Source organism: Choloepus didactylus, chromosome 2, assembly GCF_015220235.1.
Source record: "Choloepus didactylus isolate mChoDid1 chromosome 2, mChoDid1.pri, whole genome shotgun sequence".
Lineage (NCBI taxonomy): Eukaryota > Metazoa > Chordata > Mammalia > Pilosa > Megalonychidae > Choloepus > Choloepus didactylus.
The window spans coordinates 26,973,622-26,994,927 of record NC_051308.1 but is presented as its reverse complement, the minus strand read 5'-3'; the positions used below and the strand labels follow the sequence as shown (position 1 = coordinate 26,994,927).

Here is a 21,306-nt window from a genome sequence, read left to right as displayed (position 1 = left end):
TACATAAGAGGTGCTCAGTACTTCATTATTGGATGAATTGAATTATTTAATAACCCTAGATACCAGTCTGTGAACTGACTAAGTGTTTGTCTCCTTTTAAAATTGCATTGATTGCTTGTAAGATTGGGTGAGCTATCATTTTGTAATTATATGTGGGGCAAACACACCTCTCTAGAAATGCTTGGTTGCGAAAATATTTTCTGTGCCTTACTTGCTCTATGTAGATGGGCGAGTTTCCTCCTTGACATTAAAAAAATGGAAAGAAAAGAAATCTGTTTGAGTCACACAGCAGCAGAACATGGCAAGTACACTCTTAATTTTCTTTTTTGTGGAGCATTGGGTCACTGTATGTCTATGAGCCTTTTGTTGATAATTGTAGGTCTATTAGAGTGTTTGCTGCATTTATTATGCCTCAGCATAGTTCCTTCTGATGATTGATTGATTATAATAATAATAATAATAGCAAACTCTTGTTATTCTGTGTACCATTCTGTGCCAGGCATTGTCTTAGGCAGTTTATATGTGTAATAATTTGTTTCATCATCACAACTCTATGAAGTATTATTATTACCCTACCTTATGGAGAGATTAAAGAACTTATAAATTATAGGCACAAAAGGCTAAGGAACTTGCTCAAGAACACATAGAAGGTAGTAGATCTGGAACTCAAACTGAGGTCCACCCTTTATCCACTAAGGCAAACAAACTCCCTCGAGAGTTTGCAGGCTAGCTCAGGGTTGCAGGCTAGCCCAGTGGCTGAACCACACCAGAGGAGGAGCACTCTCCCTTTTGCCACTCTGAGATATTTCTAGAGCTGCATGGAAAGGGAGGAGATTAGAACCATTAGGGCTGGGGTAATAGATGTAGCATTTCTTTTCAAAAGGCTAATCTGGCCCTCCTTGCTCCTGCTGCTGTGGTAAAATAAAGGGGAAGCTGTACTGTGCATGGCATCAGCAGTGAGTCCAGACTCTCAACTGCAAAGGAATGAACCTGGAGGAATAGCAGAGGTGAAAACATTCCACTGAGACAGGAAGGGGATCCTTTTTGTCCTGAAACACTCAGAGCTATTCTGTACTTTAAGGCCTGTCGCAAAGCAGAATCCGGAGATTAAATTACTTTACAAATTCTAACCTACAAATGAAAATGCACTAAGATTCTGTTCACTTGCTCATTCTTCCCATTATCAGATGACTTGACCACACAGAAAAATGGAGCAGGAGATTTATTCATTTTTATTTTCTTGTCTAAAAGATGTGCTCAACATCTCCAGTTTCCTTAATTACTCCTCTTTTTCATTGGTAAGAAGACACTAAATGGATAATAGTCATATTACTGTTGCTATCCTGGTACATAAGAGGAGCAGGGCACTTATTTTACAAACTAAAGGGGAGACATAAGGAGACATAGCACAGGCCTGGCTCAACATTTTGTTGAAAGAGATTAGATCATTGGGGAGGTTTTGAAAAGGGAATTAAAACCAATAAATTGAAACTGGAATGGATCTTAACTTCCTCATCACTCAATAGGAAGGAAAGAAGACAGAAAGTAGGAATTGCAGGAGGAGCCGTGGGGGCATTTTCAAGTCTTCAAAAGAAGCAGGATGAAGTTAAAGTACACCAAGAAATAAATGAAACGCCTTTCCAATTGGTTTCCTCCCATCCCGTACAAAGGCTCCATTCCTCTAAGGCTCCTCCCATTAACAGTTTTCCATCACTCTAGTGAAAAAAAAAAAAAAATCTGTTGCGTGCCCTTCAACTGAATAAAGCCTAGAAATTCTGTGAATTCTTTGTTGCCAGAAGTCAGAGATGTTGAATAGTGATACTTTGGAAAGTTTTAAGATTCCCATAAAAGATGAAGTTTTGATTAAACAGAAAGAATGAAAGAGAAGAAGGAGGAGCAAGGGAGGGAAGCGAGGAAAGGAGGGAGGGAGGAAGAGAACTGGGCCTTGTTAATCCCACAAATGAGCCCTGCGGGGTATTTGCACCGCCTCATTGGGTGAAGGAGACAGGACCAGTCACAGGACATTATTCAGAGATCTCCCAAGTCACAGGAGTCATAAAAGTCCCCTTTAGGGAGCCTCAGTTTCCTTAATTTCAAAGCAAGTTTGAATTAGCTGTTCTCTAAGATTCCACATTCTCTTCTGTCTGTTCACCTGGTCACGTTCCTCTGGCAAGCATCCTTTTTCTCACCTTGTAGACACAGAAAATAAGAAATCAATAACATATGAAGTGCTATAGACCCTCCGCCGTGGGGGTGAAGGGGCAAAAAAAGAGTGCATTTCAGTCTGTCTTTAAGCCGCTAAGAATCAGTTCTTTATTTTCTATCTCTAGTAACAAAAATTTCACCTTGAGGGCAGAAACAAAATCAAGTTAGAGCTCCCAGTAATTAAATTTCCTGCAGTAATTCAGAATATAAATCAGCAGCTAACTGGCTGAATTTTAGTTGCTCACAGTTGCAGGTTCTTTTGCCTTTGTCAAGAAAATTAAAGAAATACTTGTTCATTTTTTTTTGTAATCATGAAAACAACAAATTGGGCACCTGTAAATGATCAACTGAGGTGTGGTTAAGCAAACCTGTGTTAATTATTCTGAATTACAGCAAAAAATGATGCAGTGACTCCCACCAAACCCCCCAGCCCCCTCTGCTATCAGATGCCTGCTTGGCTTCTGCATCACCAGTAAATTCTGCCCTCTCCCCCCAAACCAAGCCTGCTCCCCATATGCTGCCTCTCCTGCCCTCACTAAAAAAAGACCTTCTTTTTTTTCTCCACCTACTGGATTCCCTTTCATAACTTCTTTCCACTACTTTTGAAAAAATAATAAAGAAAAAACATTTTTCTGAGGTAATTACTTGTTTCCCCTACTTCTTATCTTGTTTTGAAACAGAAACAACTAATAAATAGATGCTAGTTCAGAAAAAGAGAACCCACACACACAAAGTAGGGCTTGGTCCTCAACCCCAGGCAGCAACTTCTAGTCCTTCAGTTGCTCCATTTTGTAAATTAATCTTCCTGAAGCTGAGATATTAAACTAGTGTTTGAGTATCAGAATCCTAGTTTCCCTACTTACTGACTGCATGTGGGAAAGTCCCTTAACCTCCCAGTTCTCAGTTTCCTCACCTGTAAAATCGATTGTTGTGTGAGGCTAAAGTGAGCTCACATTTGTAAAGCATTTAGAACAGTTCCTCACACACAGAATTATAGTTTGTGAAATAAATGAGTATTGTTTCTTCCGCTAATTCTCCCTGAGCAGTAGGCTGATATCTCCTGGATTGAAGAAAACACAAACTCTCCTACCAGAGTCTCCCACACTTCATAATGTCCTAGTTCAAGGGACAAAACAGCACCTTTGACATAATTGAGTTTTAAATGAACTAATTACCCTTAGAAGAATTTCTAGGCAGGGTGCCTTTGGTGGTTTGGAGTTACATACCCCAGAAAAAAAAAAATGTTCTTAAATTTAATCCATTCCTGTGTGTGTGAAGCCTTGTAAATAAAAACTGTTGATGAGGTTATTTCAGACAAGGTGAGGCCCAGGATGGGTCTTAATCCTATTACTAAAGGATTTATAGGGAAAGTCACCCAGAGAGAACAAGCTACGGAGGGAGCAGCCAGAAGCTGAAAATCATTGGAACCTGAAAGAGAAGGGAGAGGCCAGGAGAGGCCGCCATGTGCATTGCCATGTGTCATAAAAGCCAAGGACCAAGGAGCGCCAGCAGCCAGCCCCCAAATGCCACAGTCTTCTGGGAGAAAGCATCGCCTTGATGATGCCTTCATTTTGGACTTCTAGCTTCAAAGCTATGAGCCAATAAATTCCCATTGTTTAAGCCAACCCATTGCATAGTATTTGCCTTAGCGACAAGGAAACTAAAACAGTACCCAACTGTTTGAGGCCCTAAGCCTGTCTTATCCACAGGTTGATCACTAACGCTACATCCATTTTGTAGAAAAGAGAATTGATCTTGTCCTATATGACCACTTCAAAGCTGAAATGCTGACATTTTTTAGATGATTTTACTCAAACAGTTGGACCATTCAGTCAATCAATTTAATTCATTTTTTGACTGTATAAATCAATTGTGAGGTTGAACTGAGAAGTCAGGGCAGCCTGTTCGAATGTACAGCAGGCGTGTGAATAGGCCATGCAGGCTGGGCAGAGCTGTGCAGTCCACGACCAGGAGAAGACTGATCTCTGGCAGTAAAGTTTGTTCCATTTGTAAAGCAATTTTAAGAATTCCTCAGCAAATCAACTGGAACTTTAGCTTTCTGTCTTTTTATAATCCAGAGATGGAGCTCTCCAGAAGCCCAAATCTGTGTTATTTTTCTCACTGTCAGCATTTTAAGAAAGTTTGTATATAAGCCTGCCCTAAATTTTTGCTCTGCCTAAAAAATTTCCAAGCTTCTTTCTTGCCACCTTCAATCCATAGCAGCATCAACCAGAAGTGTATACTTAGACATGGGTTTGAGGGAGAGGACTGTGACTGTTGGGAATCTAGTGAGCTGAAAGCTCCAGGAATCAGTCCTTCCACCAGAACAAGTATTAAATAAGCAGAAACTGTCTGAATAAACTATTTTGAAACTCTGGAGTCTAGTAGAACACTGCAGCATCCAGGGAAGAGCAGGGGGAAGGGGCTGGTAAGTTGCAGTAAACACCAGCAAATTGCACTCTCCATGCAGCGGGTACCATTGCCCATCCCCCGTTCTCATGGCAGGCAGCTGTGAGGTCCTCAACTCTGGCTCCTGGTGCAGTTTTCTGGTGCCAGGATGCGATATAAAGACTTAGTTCCCTTTTACTTCTTTGTCTTGCTGGATTGCTCTGGCTAAAACTTGCAGCACAATGTTGAATAACAGTGGTGGCAGCAGGCATCCTTGTCTTGTTCCTGATCTTAGAGGGAAGGCTTTCAGTATCTCACCATTGAGTACTATGCTGGCTGTGGGTTTTTCATATATGCTCTTTATCATGTTGAGGAAGTTTCCTTCAATTCCTACCTTTTGAAGTATTTTTATCAAAAAAAGGATGCTGAATTTTGCCGAATGTTTTCTCAGCATCTATTGAGATGATCTTTTGATTTGTTGTATTACATTGATTCATTTTTTTGTGTTGAACCACCCTTGCATGCCTGGTGTTCCAGTTTGCTAATGCTGCCCTTCTGCAAAACACCAGAAATGGATTGGCTTTTATAAAGGGGGTTTATTTGGTTACAAAGTTACAGTCTGAAGGCCATAAGTGTCCAAGGTAAGGCATCAATAAAGGGTACCGTCACTGAAGAAAGGCCATTGGCTTCCAGAAAACCTCTGTTAGCTGGGAAGGCTCATGGCTGACGTCTGCTTGCTTCCAGGTTGCATTTCAAAATGGCATTCTCCAAAGTGTTGCTCTTGGGGCATTTTGTCCTCTCTTAGCTGCAGCTGCTGCACATCTGGGCCTGTGTGGCTCTTCTTAAAGCACTCCAGTGATCCAATAAAGACCCATCCTGAATAGGTGGGGCAACACCTCCATGGAAATAATCCAATGAAAGGTCTCACCCAAAGTTGATTGAGTCACATCTCCATGGAAACACGGAGCCAATAGGTTCCAACCTAAACACTAATACAATGGCCCCCACAAGATTGCATCAAAGGTAATGGTGTTTGGGGGAACATAATACATCCAAACCGGCACAGCTGGGATGAACCCCACTTGGTCATATTGTATGATTTTTTTAATGTGTCTTTGGATTCGATTTGCAAGTATTTCATTGAGAATTTTTGCATCTATATTCATTATGTACATTGGCCTGTAGTTTTCCTTTCTTGTAGCATCTTTGTCCGGTTTTGGTATGATACTGATGTTGGCTTCATAAAATGAGTTAGGTGGTGTTCCTTTTTCTTCAATTTTTTGAAAGAGTTTGAGTAGGAATAATGTCAGTTCTTTTTGGAAAGTTTGGTAGAATTCCCCTGTGAAGCCTTCTGGCCCTGGGCTTTTATTTGTAGGAAGCTTTTTGATGACTGATTGGATCTCTTTACTTGTGATTGGTTTGTTGAGGTCTTCTATTTCTTCTCTGGTTAGTCTAGGTTGTTCATGTGTTTCCAGGAAATTATCCATTTCCTCTAAATTGTCTAGTTTGTTGGCATATAATTGTTCATAGTATCCTCTTAGGATTTTTTAAATTTCTTTAGGATCCACAGTAACATCCCCCCTCTCATTTACTATTTTGTTTACTTGGGTCTTCTTCCTTTTTGACTTTGTCAGTCTAGCTAAGGTTTGTCAATCTTGTTGATCTCAAAAGAACTAACTTTTGGTTTTATTTATTCTCTGTACTGTTTTTTTGTTCTCCATATTATTTCTGCTTTAATCCTTGTTATTTCTTTCCTTCTACTTGCTTTAGGATTAGTTTGCTGATCATTTTCTAGCTTCTTCAGTTGTTCAAATAGTTCTTTGATTTCAGCTCTTTCTTCCTTTTTAATGTATGCGGTTAGAGCTATAAATTTCCTCCTCAATACCACATTCACTGCATCCCTTAAGTTTTGATATGTTCTGTTCTTGTTTTCATTCATTTTTAGATAATTAGCAATTTCTCTTGCAATTTCTTCAACCCACTGATTGTTTAGGAGTGTGTTGTTTAACCTCCAGATATTTGTGAATGTTCTAGATCTTTGATGGTTATTGACTTCTAGTTGCATTCCATTGTGATCAGAGAATGTGCTTTGAATAATTTCAGTCTTTTTAAATTTATTGAAGTTTGTTTTATGCCCCAGCATATGATTTATCCTGGAGAAAGTTCCATAAGCACTAGAGAAAAATGTATATCCTGGTAATTTGGGATGTAATGCTCTATATATGTCTGATAAGTCTAATTCATTTTTCACATTGTTTAGGTTCCCAGTTTCCTTATTGGTCCTCTGTTTGGTTGATCTATCTATAGGAAAGAGTGATGTATTGAAGTCTCCCACAATTATTGTGGAAACGTCTATTGCTTCCTTCAATTTTACCAATGTTTGTCTCATGTGCTTTGGAGCAACTTGATTGGGTACATAGACGTTTTTGATTGTTATTTCTCTTGGTGAATTGTCCCTTTTATTAGTATATAGTGTCTTTCTTTGTCTCTTATGACATCGTTGCATTTAAAGTCTATTTTATTTGAAATTAGTATTGCTGCCCCTACTTTCTTTTGACTGTAGCTTGCATGGAATATTTTTTTCCTTCCTTTCACTTTCAGTCTCTTTCTGTTGCTGGGTCTAAGATGAGTCTCTTGTAAAGAGCATATTGATGGTTCATGTTTTTTTTTTAATTCATTCTGCCAATCTGTACCTTTTAATTGGGGAGTTTATCCCACTCACATTCAGTGTTATTAATGTGAAGGCAGTTCTTGAGTCAGCCATCTTATCCTTTGGTTTTTATATGTCAGATATACTTTTTCCACTCTCTTTATTTCCTTTGAGTTACCCTCACTAATACTCTTCAGTTCTGTGCCCTTCTTCAGGCCTCTCTCTCCTGTCTTTTTTTTTTTCTCAGCTGGTAGAGCTCCCTTTAGTATTTCTTGCAGGGCAGGTCTCTTGTTAACAAGTTCTCTCAGCATTTGTTTGTATGTGAAAATTTTCAAGTCTCCCACAATTTTGAAGGAGAGCTTTGCTGAATAAAGAATTCTTGGCTGGCAATTTTTCTCTTTCAGAGAATTGGAAAGGAAGAAGTAAAACTGTCATTATTTGCAAATGATATGATCTTGTATTTGAAAACCCTGAGAAATTGATGACACAGCTACTTGAGCTAATAAACAAATTTTAAAAAGTAGCAGGGTACAAGATTAATGCACATGAGTCAGTGATGTTCTTATACACTAGAAATAACCTAACAGAAGAGACTCTCAAGAAAAAGATTCCATTCACAATAGCAACTAAAAAAATCAAGTACCTAGGGATAAACTTAACCAAAGATGTAAAAGACTTCTACACAGAAAATTGCATAACTTTACTAAAAGAAATAAAAGGGGACCTAAAGATATGAAATGATATTCTGTGTTCATGAAAGGAAAGCTAAAAGTAGTTAAGATGTCAATCCTACAAAAACTGGTCTACAGATCAATGCAATTCCAATCAAAATTCCAACAACCTACTTTGCAGACCTTGAAAAGCTAGTTATCAAATTTATTTGAAAGGGAAAAGTGCCTCAAATTGCTGAAAAATTCTAAAAAAGAAAAGTGAAATGGGAGGACTTACACTTCCTGATTTTTGAAGACTACTATAAAGCTACAGTAGTCAAAACATCATGGTATTGGCACAAAGATAGACACATTGATCAATGGAATTGAATTGAGAATTTGGAAATAGACCCCCAGATCTATGGTCAACTGATTTTTGATAAGGCCCCCAAATCCACTGAACTGGGACAGAACAGTCTCTTCAACAAATGGGGCTGGGAAAACTGGATATCCATATCCAAAAGAATGAATGAAGATCCCTACCTCATGCCCTATACAAAAATGAACTCAAACTGGATCAAAGACCTCAATATAAGACAGAGTACCATAAAACTCCTAGAAGATAATGTAGGGAAATATCTTCAAGACCTAGTATTAGGAGGTTCCTTCTTAGACCTTACACCCAAATCTCAAGCAACAAAAGAAAAAATAGGTAAATGGGAACTCCTCAAAATCAAAAGCTTCTGTATCTTGAGGGAATATGTCAAAAAGGTGAAGACACAGCCAACGCAATGGGAGAAAATATTTGGAAACCATGTATCTAATAAGAGACTGATATCTTGCATATATAAAGAAATCCTACAACTCAATGACAATAGTACAAACAGCCCAATTATAAAATGGGCAAAAGATATGAGAATATATCTATATCTAGGCTTCAACCCACATCTTTGGCCATAGGGGCCAGCGTTTTTATGTCCTTGTTAATTTCTTCCGGATGAAGGCCCCAGGCAAAGCCAGAACAACAGCCCCCAGATTAGCACTGAATTTGCTGTATGTCCAGCAGAACAAGAAACATCCCGGGAGGTTTTTGTCCTATGTAATAGCTACTTACCTTCTTGGGAACCAAGTCTTAGCACCTCCACCCCCCAGACAGAGAGCCTAGTTTTAAAGTCTAAACCTATATGTAAGTTGAGAAATGATGAAATGCTAAAGGTTTCCTTAGAGAAGCTATTGAGGTAGCATTGATTTAATTTGGGAAAAGATACAAAAGCATAAAGGCCAGATGCAGAGTTAATATAATTGAATCTCTGTGTTCTAGTTTCCTAGCTGCTAACACAAACACCATACAATGGGTTGGCTTAACAACAGGAATTTATTTGGCACATGGATTTGAGATTAGCAGAAGTCCAAATTTGAGACATCAGCAAGGTGATGCTTTCTCCCCAAAGACTGTGGCATTCTGGGGCTGGCTGCTGGCAAGGACCCTTGGTCCTTGGCTTTTCTGTCACATGGCAATGCACATGGCCTGGTGTTCTTTCTCTTCTGGGTTCTGTTGACTTCCAGCTTCTGGCTGCTCCCCTTGGCTTCCCTTTCCATCTGACTTTCACGCTGTTTATAAAGGACTCTAATAATCCAGATTAAAGCCCAACCTGATTCAGTTGGGCCACACCTCAACCGAAGTAACATCTTCAAGAGATTTTATTCACAATGGGTCTACTTATACCAGAATGCAGACCAAGACCAAGGAAGAGCTTGTCTAAATTCGGGTATACAATTCAGTCCACCATACCGTATCAGCAGTGACTCTACAGACAGCAGTGTGGGACTTGTCTTCAGCCTGGAATGACAATAGCAACCATTAGCAATTAATCCAGATAATTTTGGACATCGTTGAGGTTGAAGAACACATAAGAATGTGTAGATGATAACAGTCTTTCCCCTTGCTCCTGCCAAGGCCTGGCATCTGAATGCCCTGCTCCAGCTGCCCTCACCCCAGCTCCCCCTTCACACTACAGCCAAAGGACCTTTCCACTCTCTGAGCATGCCACTTCCCTTGTTGCCTGCCTCTCCTTCATTTTCCATATAAACTCCAAATTGCTTACCACAGTACAAAAGGCCCCTATCACTTCATTTTTATCCCTGCCATCAACATACCCTCCCCACCCAGGAAAAAATATATATATTCACACACACGCTTACACATGTACACATTGTCCCTGTTCTTGCTCAGTTTCAGCCACACAACAATGATTATACCACTCGCCCCCCAGCATCAGTGCCTTTGCATATATCTGATATGCCCTCCCCAGTCTATCTTTCTTCATTTCCTTCCCATCTAATTGTCTTCAGTGCATTTGTTTATCCAATTCTAGGGATCTTTATGAAAGAAATACTTGCATATCTGAACAAAGACTTAGTAAAAGGATGCTCAATGCTTTATTTTTTCCATTAGAGAGAAAACAGAAGCAATTCATCCATCCATCGGTGGGTAAAATAAATTGCGTCCATCTATCCTGAGTTACTATTGAGCTGATAAAATGATGATAGACCTGAGTGGATGAACACAGAAAGATCTCTATGGCACATTATGTTGGGGATTCTTAGGGAGCAAGGAGAGACAGGCCCCTACACAGTAGGTGATCTCTCCCATAATCTTGAGTAAAAAATCTTGAGTAGGGGCAGGAGGAGGGGATAAGAAGAGAGTTTAATATCAATGAACCCCAAGTCCCTAGAGGGCCAAGGTTTCCATATCAAATCCTCCTGATGTGTTCAGATCATATAATGCATGTATATTTTTGCTTTTTTTTTTTTTGTATGCCAAAATTCCACTTTGTATCATTTGATTGACTAATTAGGAATCATATGTAATTTTTGCAAGGTAATACTGGACTCAAATAAAGCCAATGCAACTATGTCTCTGGGTATATTTGATCAGGGGTCAGAAAGCCTACATTCAAATCCTTAATCTACCACTGACTAAGTATCTAACTTTGGGCCCGTATTTTTGCCTACCTGTGTAAACTTTACTTTCCTCATCTGTGCATTGAGGGATGTGAATAAAATAATGTCTACATTCTCTTTCATTTCAAGATTCTATTAGTCTATTACTCTTGATGCTTGTGCCATATTAATGATAATAATTGCTAACATACTTTCAGTAATTGCTACAGGAAGGCCATTGTTCTAAGCCTCTTACATGTATTGACTCTTTTAAGCCTCATAGTAACTATATGAAATAAATACTATCATCTCTATTTTATGGAGGAAGAAACTCAGGCAAAGAAAGTAAGTATCCTGTCCAAAATGAACCTAATCCCAGAAAGTCTGACTCCAGAATCCATGATCTTAACCATTTTGTTATGCTGCAATTAAAGTGAACCTTTTTAGGGCAACATGATTCAAGCATTCATACAAAAAATTAATGTTAAGGAAGCAAATTTGAAGAGCTCATATGAAAAATGAAATGAATATGGGAAAATTATCTGTAGGAGCCCAAATGCAACAGGCAAGCAAAAGTTGTTCTACTTAAATATTGAGGTGTTTTTATAGCATATCACTTCCCTATACATAATGAAACTATATCTATACATTTCTGTATCACAATAAATGCAAGAAAAAGATGTCACTGCAGCTGCATTCTTATTCATCTTTTATTCTTTGAAAATAACAGCATCAGACACACACAGCATTGATGCTTTCAATTTTAATTTCACAGATGAAAGAATTGGGTGTCATCTTCTACAACTGCAGCTGCCTGGTCCTGGATTTGCAAAGGATATTTGCTTTATACAGTTCATTAAAATTCAAGAACAGAGTACCTCAGACCTGGTCCAAGAGACTCTATGGAGTCTATGACAACCAAAAGAAATTGCAACTTCAGCTGAATGAAACCAAATCTCAAGCCTTTGTGTCGGTAAGTCGTCACCCTCTTTTTCCTGCTCCTGAGTCCCCTCTTCCTCCAAAGACCTTATATTAACTTGGAATGTTTGAGTGTGATAGTGTATTGAGCAAAAATGAGTTATGCAGACTGGGTCCATCCCATTCCTTAAGGAGTTCAAAATGGACCCACTCTTTAGTCACCAGTCATATGCTCTCCCTCATGATAATAACAATGATAAATCTTAATAACCATTCCTGTTTTGGTTTCTTTGTATTAGCTGATTTGATGCCCATGATTGTCCTGTAAGGTCGGCACAGGATTATGACCATTTTACAAATGAAGATATTGAAGTCTATCTACTAGTGCAGAGTCTCTCAGATGGCAAGAGCCAGGATTTCACCAGCACCCAGGTCTTCTGAGACCAGATCTTATTTTCAGTGGGCTACCATCAATGATTTTCAGACTAGCTTTCAGCAGAAAAAGCCTTCGATTAAACATATCTGAGGGTAATCTTGGTGTATAAAACAGACAGAAGCAGAGCTGCTCTACTTAGTTCTTAGTGGAACTAGAGGGGTAGAGTCCCACCCTAGGGGGCAGGTCTGCCTGCACAGCTCTGCAGCCTCTGACTCCACTGAAAACCACCCACTACCACCTGGCTGCCCGTACACCGCGGTTGTACCCCCTGTGTTACTGGGAATGGGCAGTGCAAGTACCTGTGCCTACAGCCCCAGTCCTCAAACTTTAAAGTTCATAAAAATTAGCCTGGGAGTCTGTTTAAAATGCAGAGTTCCAGTTCCCTTCTTATCCCCTTTAGAATCTGATCCACTGGATCTGGAGTGAGACCTTGGAATCTTGATTTGAAGCAACCTTCTGAATTGACCCTGAAGCTGAGAGAAACTTCCGTAAACAATGCTCCCAATTTAACATTGCTATTTCTCCATTAATTTATATCAGTGTTTACGTCACTAAAGGGCATTTTATTAAGAGATGAATTGTATCCTTTTTTGGCCTGTTCAAATGAAAGCATACATTGAAAATTTAGAAATGTGGCAACAGAGATAAAAGAGGAAGTTGAAACTGTTTCTGTCTCAAATAACAAAATGTGAACAGCAGAAAATAAACTATGGACTTCCATCATATAGAGCTAAAAACCATTTTTGTGTGTATGGCAGTCAGGAATGCAGTAACAAGTAAAATACGTATAGGACATATTATTACAAAATTATTTCACATATTTCATTTCATTTCTTCTCAGATTAGGCAAGAAGGCCAGATATTATTCCAATCTGTAGATGAGGAACAGTAGGAAATTTGGCCTAAGAGAGAAGCTTAGATTAACCCAGAAGCAAGGTGTTTTTAAGAGCTCTTCGTTGGTAAAAGATCATGAAGCATAGAAGAGGACCTGTATTTTCACTCTCCTTTTGCTTTACTGCAGAATGAATGTACACAGTGCAAGGCTCAGGAAATTAATTAAAAAATGCTACGAGGGAAACTTAACAGGCACCTCTCTAATTAAACAGTTGGAACTAAACTTACTCTGCCAGATCAGTAGATCATTCTTTTTATTGTTGTTCATTCATTTATAACTTGATCAAACGTTTTTAAGCCAATAGTACATCCAGGCACTGTTTTCAAAGTTATGGAACTCTGGAATCACACACCTTTTCCATTTATACGTCATCAACCTTTCTAGTTTTCTCTCCCACAGCTGCCACCTATAAAGCTGGCTCTGACAACATATTTAGAATTTTTGCATCAATACTATGCTGTTTCACACCTACAACATATTTATTTGTTGATGTTTAATAGTTTCTTAAAGAATGTCTCCCATGTTTGTAATCTGTCAAAATTCAGATTAAAGGACTTCTCCTTTGTATATCCTATTTTTGGCCATTTTTAGCCCACTGCCAAGTACTGCCAAGCCACTGGAGGCAGGGGACTAATACAAATAATCATTTGTTACGGTTTGCTAAAGCTACCAGAATTGCAATATACCAGGTATGGATTGGCTTTTACAATGGGGGGTTATTAGTTCACAAATTTATAGTTCTAAGGCCATAAAAGTGTCCAAACTAAGGCATTAACAAGAGGATACCTTCACTGAAGAAAGGCCAATGGTGTCTGGAACACCTCTTGTCAGCTGGGAAGGCATGTGGCTGGCATCTGCTGGTCCTTTGCTCCCGGATTCTGGTTTCAAAATGGCTCTCTCCAAAATGGCTCTGGACTTCTGTCTCTCTTAGCTCCTCTCTCTCAGCTGCTGTGCATCTGTGCTTGTTCTCCCTGGGCATTTCTGTCTAAGTGTCTGGGGGTCCTCTCTTAGCTTCTCCTGGGCAAACTCTGGGCTTCATCTCTTAGCTTAGCATTTCCCAACATCCTTCTGTCTGCATCTCCAAGCATCTGGATCTGTGTCAGCCTGAGCTCTCTTAAGGACTCCAGTAAACTAATCAAGACCCACCACCATGGGGTCACACCTCCATGGAAATAATCTAATGAAAAGGCCCCACCCACCAAAAGTCTGCCCCCACAAGATTGGCTTCTCTGGGGGACATAATAGATCCAAATCAGCACATCATCCTTTCCTTAATGAACACATAGAACATAGAACACCTGCTACATTCAAACATTGTGTTAGGTAATGAGAATATAGGAAAGAATAAGACAGGAAACACAAATAGAGAAACATTCACACATGTATGTAAATACCTAGAATAAAGCAACTCCAAATGGAGGTAGAGGTTGGGGATCAGACAAACCTGAAACATTAATTTATGAAGCACTTTTATATTAGTTCCACAAATATTTATTGAGCATATATTATGTGTAGGCATGGGATGGCCCAAGGAGCAGGAGATACATGACCAATACACTCTCAAGCTAGTGGAAGAGATAAACACATAGACAAATGCAGTGCAATGTAACATGTGCTGGAGTGTAAGCCCCACAGAGCCAGGTTCTTGACTTTGAGCTCCGATGTATGCAACAGGCCTAGACTAGGGCCTAGCACAGGTCAGGCCCTTGGTCCAGTTTGCTGAATGAATGAAAAAAAAAAGCACATAAGGGGGCACTGAACCCAGCCAGGGAAGAAGCCATTGTGTTATCGGAGTCTCAAGATCAATCTTTGTGAACAGTGTATTATTGTTATTACTTCAGTTTGGAAATGAGGCTCAGAAAGTGTACGGGGCATGCCAAAGTGCCTTAGGTATGCGGGCCCGAGTCAGGTCTGGGACACTGAAGCCCAAGCTCTCTCCACTAGACTGTAGGTAGAGTGTCTCAGGAGTTCCCGCCTCATGGGGGCTAATTTTGAAAATCTGAATTTGTAACAGCAAATGTAAAGAGGCCAAGAACTCTTTGTCTTAAGTTTGTTTCTCCCAACAATAACATTCATTTTTGGTGCATGAGGAAATTCCTAACCAAAAGAAAAGCATGGGCATTTGGATACACTAAAGTGTTGGCATAGGCCCCAGGCGAGAGCTGGGATCCTCAGCTTCTCTACATGAACCTGAAGTTGAAAGTAGACCCAAGTTTAAAGTAGACCAAGGGAATTAAATAATTTGAATCTTTAGTCTATTAATGGAGAAAGGAAAGTGAATAAAATATAATCCTTAAAATCATGCAAGTAACAGTCTAGCAGGGGAAATGAGGCAAGTGCAAGTTATTTTAAGTTTCAGTATGGTAAATAATTTAAGAAATAAATAGTATGAAGGGATCACAGAGAAGGAAGAAGTACCTCTGGTTGGGGTTATAAAAAAAGCTCGATGACAGAGATAGCATCTGAGCCAGAGCTTAAAGAATACCTGGGATTTTCACAGGCAAAAATAGGGAAACATGTTAGCAGGAGGGGCTGGCGTGAGCAAATGTGCAGAAGCTGACAACACAAGGGTGTGACCGCGGAATGGTGCTTTAGTTTGGGGGTGCAGACAGCACGGTGCCTGGCAAAGGAGAGATGCAGAGAAAAAGGGGAGGACCAGGTCACAAGGTCTGCAGGTACATCACGCCCAGTGAGTTCAGACTTGACTCTGAGAGAGCAGGTCAGTTCATCCTGAGAGTGGCACGTGGTTTTGGTTTGGTTTGGTTTGGTTTGGTTTTACGAATGTCTTGGAGATAGAGAAACAGGTTATGAAAGTATAAGACCCCAGCAAACTGCCCTAGTTCCTGACAGATTGAGTGTATGTATCTAAGTGTGCAGGAATGGCTCTTTTTGTTTGTTTGTTTTTAACATTTGGAAACTTAGCCTCATTCCAAAAGATAATTAATTTAAATGATCAACAGCTCATCCGGCTAGTCACCTGCCACAATGACTTCCGGGTCAGGGATGCCTGGAAGTTGTGTGTCCTTCAGCATCCTCCTTTCCTTCCCCCACACAGTTCAAATGCTTCTCACAAACCTCTAGACTGGGGTAGGGATTCCCACCAGCACAGCGTGGGAGTTGTTCCAGAACATGACTTGGTGAGGTGGAACCTCACAGTAGGCCAACACCGCCCTTAGAGGCAGTTCCAGAAACCACTTACTCAACACCTTGGTGTTAAGCATCCTCTTGTATTATCTGTGCTCCTAAACTTGCCAGAGTGTCCAAGAAAACAGGAACCACGAGAAACACTATTTCAGTACTGTCCAGGAAAAAATAATGAGAAAACCAAAGTACATCTTCCCCTTTCCATAGCAATTTCACCTAAAAACACCATGTTTTATGAGATGAAACCCATCTCTAGCAACATGAGAAAAAATACCTCACATGTAATTTGCCTCCATTTTTGTTTTGCTTAAGTCTTTCAAAATATTCTTTTTCCCTGTCTCACTTGATGAATTTGGATGTCTTAATAACTCACTCAGTTTCTCCTCTAAAACCACCGATGACCCTTTCTTAACAATCAACAATCCTCTTGCTGGCAATGAAAGATTTGAAAGAAAACAAGATTTTTAAATTTTGTGTGTTGAACATTTTCAAAGCTTCATCACACTTCTCATGGAATGACTTCTGGGGTAAATTCCTTGCTATATGTACATGTATGTATTATACGGTGTAATACCTGTGAAAATTAGCAGACATGAAATGCAGTGCTGTACACCAGAATTGCAGAAGTTTACAGCTGGAGTGCTCCTCTGCAATCAAAGGTAAGTACAGTGGAAGCAAGAATTTTCCCCGAAAACAGAGACGTAAAGGACAATCTAGAGACCCAACCTTGATCTCTACATGCCTCAGCTTTTTTAGGACTGAGAACATATTTGTCTAATTTCATAAAGAACTGGAAAATAGGTTTGCCAATATTTAGTTAAGAGCCAAAATCCATTAAAACAAATAAACAACAATGACGAAAATAAATCCCTGGAACACAAAAAGTGCTCCTCTAAAGGTTTGGTTTTTGTGTCTTCACAGAATTCTCCCAAACTCTTTTGCCCTAAAAACAGAAGCTTTGACATCGATGCCATCTACAGTGTGATAGATGACGCCAAGCAGTATGTGTACATAGCTGTCATGGACTACCTGCCTATCTCCAGCACTAGGACCAAAAGGTCAGTGGGCGCCTAGACCTCTAGTCAGAACCCAGTGTCCAGGGCCAGGCACCAAACTCTGGACCAGAGGAGAAGCTCACGTGGACACTTAGAAGCTGTCAGTTCTGCGTTCCAAAGGGCACAGCATTCACATCAGCTCCATGTGTATCCGTAGTTTACCCATGATACATCTCCACCCTCTGTGGGTCCATTTAACAAACTCAGGGTCTCACCCTGCAGGAGTGCCTCAGTAGTCTACATTATAGGCATGAGAGGAGTTTAGAGACAAGATTGGGTTGTTCTCAATTCAAAAAGGTGACTCCAATTCAGAATTTTAGTTGCGCTATACCTAAAGAACATGCTGAAACTGAGTAGATCTTGCAAGGTTTTCTATAAAAGAAGCATTGCTTTGTTCTATTCATGTCAGTCTTCACTAAATGCTAAATTTTATACTACCTTTTCAACTTAAAAGAAAAGGAAACAAAATATATACGTATATTTAAATATATATAAGCCAATCCATCCCTCTGTGCGAGAAAGCGTCTGAAATGGAGTGCTTTTTCAATAATTCATCATTGTTTAAGCATGCAAATATTTGGAATAAATTTAGGAGCAGAATTTATGACAACCTCTTTGGAAAATCATTGCATGCATAAATACATGGCCACTTTTGCTCTCTTGCTAGGCATGCAGTGATTTGGGTCCTTGTAAACATTTTGAATAATCAGTTTAATTCAGGGAAAGTTTCCCAAGTGCACATTTCTGGGAATGCAATCCAAGACCATTTTAATTTGGAAAATTACAATTTCAAAATAACCATTTACTGAGGTGAAATGATTAAGTGTGCCTTACATTGCCTGAGTATTTTTCATATTGCCAGCCTGACATAGGCATAATATGCAACTTCTATATGCAAATGACTTTTGGATTGCAAAACAGTATTTTTCAAAGAAAGTGATTGCTCCTAATGATAGTAAGTCAAAAACATTTTAAGTTGCAACATGGCCTTTATCAAGACTTTTTACTTTAAAGTCTTGTGCATCCTCTGAACATTCATGGATTTTTTTCCAGGCACTTTCACCTGTTTTGTATCCCTCCCTTTTATGTTTCTATCATTTATTGTTCATTTGGTTCTTTAGATTTTGTTTTAGAGTTCAGCATCACTTTAGGAAGATTTTGAAACAAAACAGATAGGTTTTGCCTGATTTTCCTGTCATTCAGAAGGAGAAAAAGGTCAAGTTCCTGGAGTTGTATGTTAGGACAAGATGATGATTTCCCAGGACTGACAAAACCTTTGTTCCAGGGAGTCCCACAATAGGAAAAGTATTAACATGGAGGATCCAAAATATCTTAGCAGTCTAAAAGAGAAAATTAAAAAAATGCTGAAAAATTGGAAGCGTGCCTGAAATTTTGTATTTTGGTTATTAATCTACCATTTTAGCTATTATTCAAGGAGCAGTTCTTTTATCATATTTTTACATTTTTAAGCCTTTAGCATTTAGCATTATGAAAGAAGAGTCCTCGAAAGGACATAGAAGTAATCTAAACATCCAGGTTATATTTAAATTATTCCCAATTTTATAAATGAAAAAAATTTTAAGAGTCATACTGGCTACTTGTCTTTACATAGCCCTGGAAAAGTTTTTCAAGAGTGAATTCAACTTGAATAAACAAGTAAATACTATCAAATTTCAGTGTGATGATAGAATTAATATCCTACAGACATAATTTTCAGTCTATGCACTACCCAACATTCAAATGAAAGAGAAAAAATTCACACACTCCCAAATTACAAATGGTTGACAGCATGCAATATAAATACACACATGCAAACACATACACTATCATTTAGCTATAGTGTTAGAAGTAACTTCTGTTTTTCAAGATAATAGGAATTGAATGGAACTGTGAAATACGGCTAAATAAATCTTGCAGTAAAAAAATCCGACCCCCTGTTTTGTCCTAATTTAGCAATCAAGCTCTATTTCTTTAAGAAGTTCACTTAATTATTTGGATCTCAGTTTGGGGTTGTTCATTATGTCTCTAGTCACATGAAATGTATCTTTCCGAAAGAAATCAGTAAATGTGTGAAGGACTAATAAAACTGTAGCCTGATTAGTCTTTGGGGTATTAATATTTGTCACTTATCTGTTCCTTCAACAAACACTTATTGAGCACTGTGGACTGGTGATTAAAGTATGAAGAGCATACAGTCCCAGGAGCTCAATCTAATAGGGGTAAGTGGGAACAAAATAAATTATTATAACATAATGGGGTGAATGGGACAATTGATATATATGCAGAATATTCTAGATGATCAGAGAAAGGGCATCTCTTGCACACTTTCAGGGCATGTTGAATCTTATTGAAGAAATGCCACCTGAATTACATTTAAAAATATGCAGAATTTAGTCAGAAGAAGGATGACGAAGGGAGTTTTCCAGGTAGAAGGGACAGCAAGAGAAAAATCTTAAATGGAGAAAATAGCCTGGTATGTGGCAGGAGCTACAGCAAATTCAGTGCTGGAACATAAAGCCCAGTGTAAGGTGTGAGAGATCAAATTGGAGAGGGGGGCAGGGGTCGGGAGCTGGAGGGCCCTGAAGACTAGGGAGCTGTTCTGTAGGGAGCCTCCACTATACTTTAATCAGAGGAGTGGCATGTCCAGATCTACTCTCAGATGGATCACTTTGGTATCATCATTGAGGATGTGCTTTACAGAGACAACACTAGTGGTAGATAAAACAATTTGGAGCTGTTATGGTGACCAAGGAAGAGATAATAAGGGCCCTGACTAGGGCAATCATAGGAGGCTAGAAGAAATAAAGCATATACCTGGATTATTTCTGAAGTACCTGATGACTCGTAAAAAGGGGAGCAGGCAGAAGAATGATTCCCAAGTTTTTATTCTGGGTAATTTTGTACTTTAGCTTCACAAAGTATCATTTAAAAAAAAAGTATAGGGAAATAAGCAGGTTTGTGAACTTCAGGTTTTTATAAAGATACAAGGGGAGATAATCAGAATAAAATCTGAAGGGGCATGAACCTGGTGATGTGAATTTGGAGTCTTCAGAATACAGATGATAATTGAAACGAAGTGAGTAGACTAAGCCACCCAAGGAAATGGCATGTAAAGTGAGAAGAACAGAAGGATGGTACAATCCTAAGGTAACATTGGTATTTAGGGAAGAGACCCTACAGCAAATAAAGAAGCAGTCTGAGAAATAAAAGGTAGACCAGCAAATTATAGAATTTTAGAAGCCAATGGAATTTCTTTTCAAGAAGAAAGGGAACGTCAACATATGTAGCCAAGTCTAAATATAAAATAAGAACTGATTGATGTCTATTAGACTTGGCACTTAAGGTATCACTGATGACTTTACTAGAAGATTTGCAGCAGAATGATGGGTTAGAGGCCAGGGGGCAGTGGGCTGAGGAGTGAATGAGAGGTGATAAAGTAAAGTCAGAGGTTTACAGACTCTAAAACTGAGGAGTTTTTTGAAAAAAGGAGAGAAATTGGGCACCAGCCACAAGACCATGCAGAGTCAAAGAAGGGTTCTTTGAATAGGAGTAATTCAAATTTTTTTTCAAGCTAAGAGGAAGCTAGGGAAGGAGTAGTTGGAAGATGTTTTCAAGAAAGAATGACTAATTAAATGCAGTTTCTGAGTGGGCAGAGCACTGTGGGTGCCAGGGAGCAGCCTGGGGGAAAGGGGCAGGTTTGGGCCTGACCCCAAGGGGGAAGGCCTTATCCCCTCAGGCCCAAGGAAAGGGGATGAGGATGGTGTGGGAAAAGGGATGCAAAGCTGAGGAAGCTCATGACTGAAAGCCTCAATTTCATGAATGAAGGAAAAAGCATTTCTCTGGAGTAGGGTGAAGTTAAAATAATTATTGAAAGGTACAGGAGCTGAGCAAACACAAGTAAAGGAGTTGGCAGAGGTGCGGAGGGCCCAGAGTTTGTCTGAACTTGCTCGAGTCTGCACAATGCTGAGACTACTGTTTCCAGCGGTCCTCAGCTTTTGGAGGATGGAAACAGAAAATGGGAA

The 21,306-nt window shown here is 39.4% G+C and overlaps 1 protein-coding gene across 5 annotated transcripts in view; it reads left to right on the top strand.

Annotated features, from left to right (window-relative positions):
* Nucleotides 1–21,306, top strand: part of PLD5 (phospholipase D family member 5) — a 415,628-nt gene that overhangs the window by 372,776 nt on the left and 21,546 nt on the right. For all 5 annotated transcript variants that reach the window (XM_037822072.1, XM_037822078.1, XM_037822088.1 and 2 more), the window contains 2 exons: nucleotides 11,612–11,809; nucleotides 17,151–17,287. In XM_037822072.1, the coding sequence (XP_037678000.1) occupies nucleotides 11,612–11,809; nucleotides 17,151–17,287 (335 nt within the window). The remainder of the gene's footprint in view (nucleotides 1–11,611; nucleotides 11,810–17,150; nucleotides 17,288–21,306) is intronic.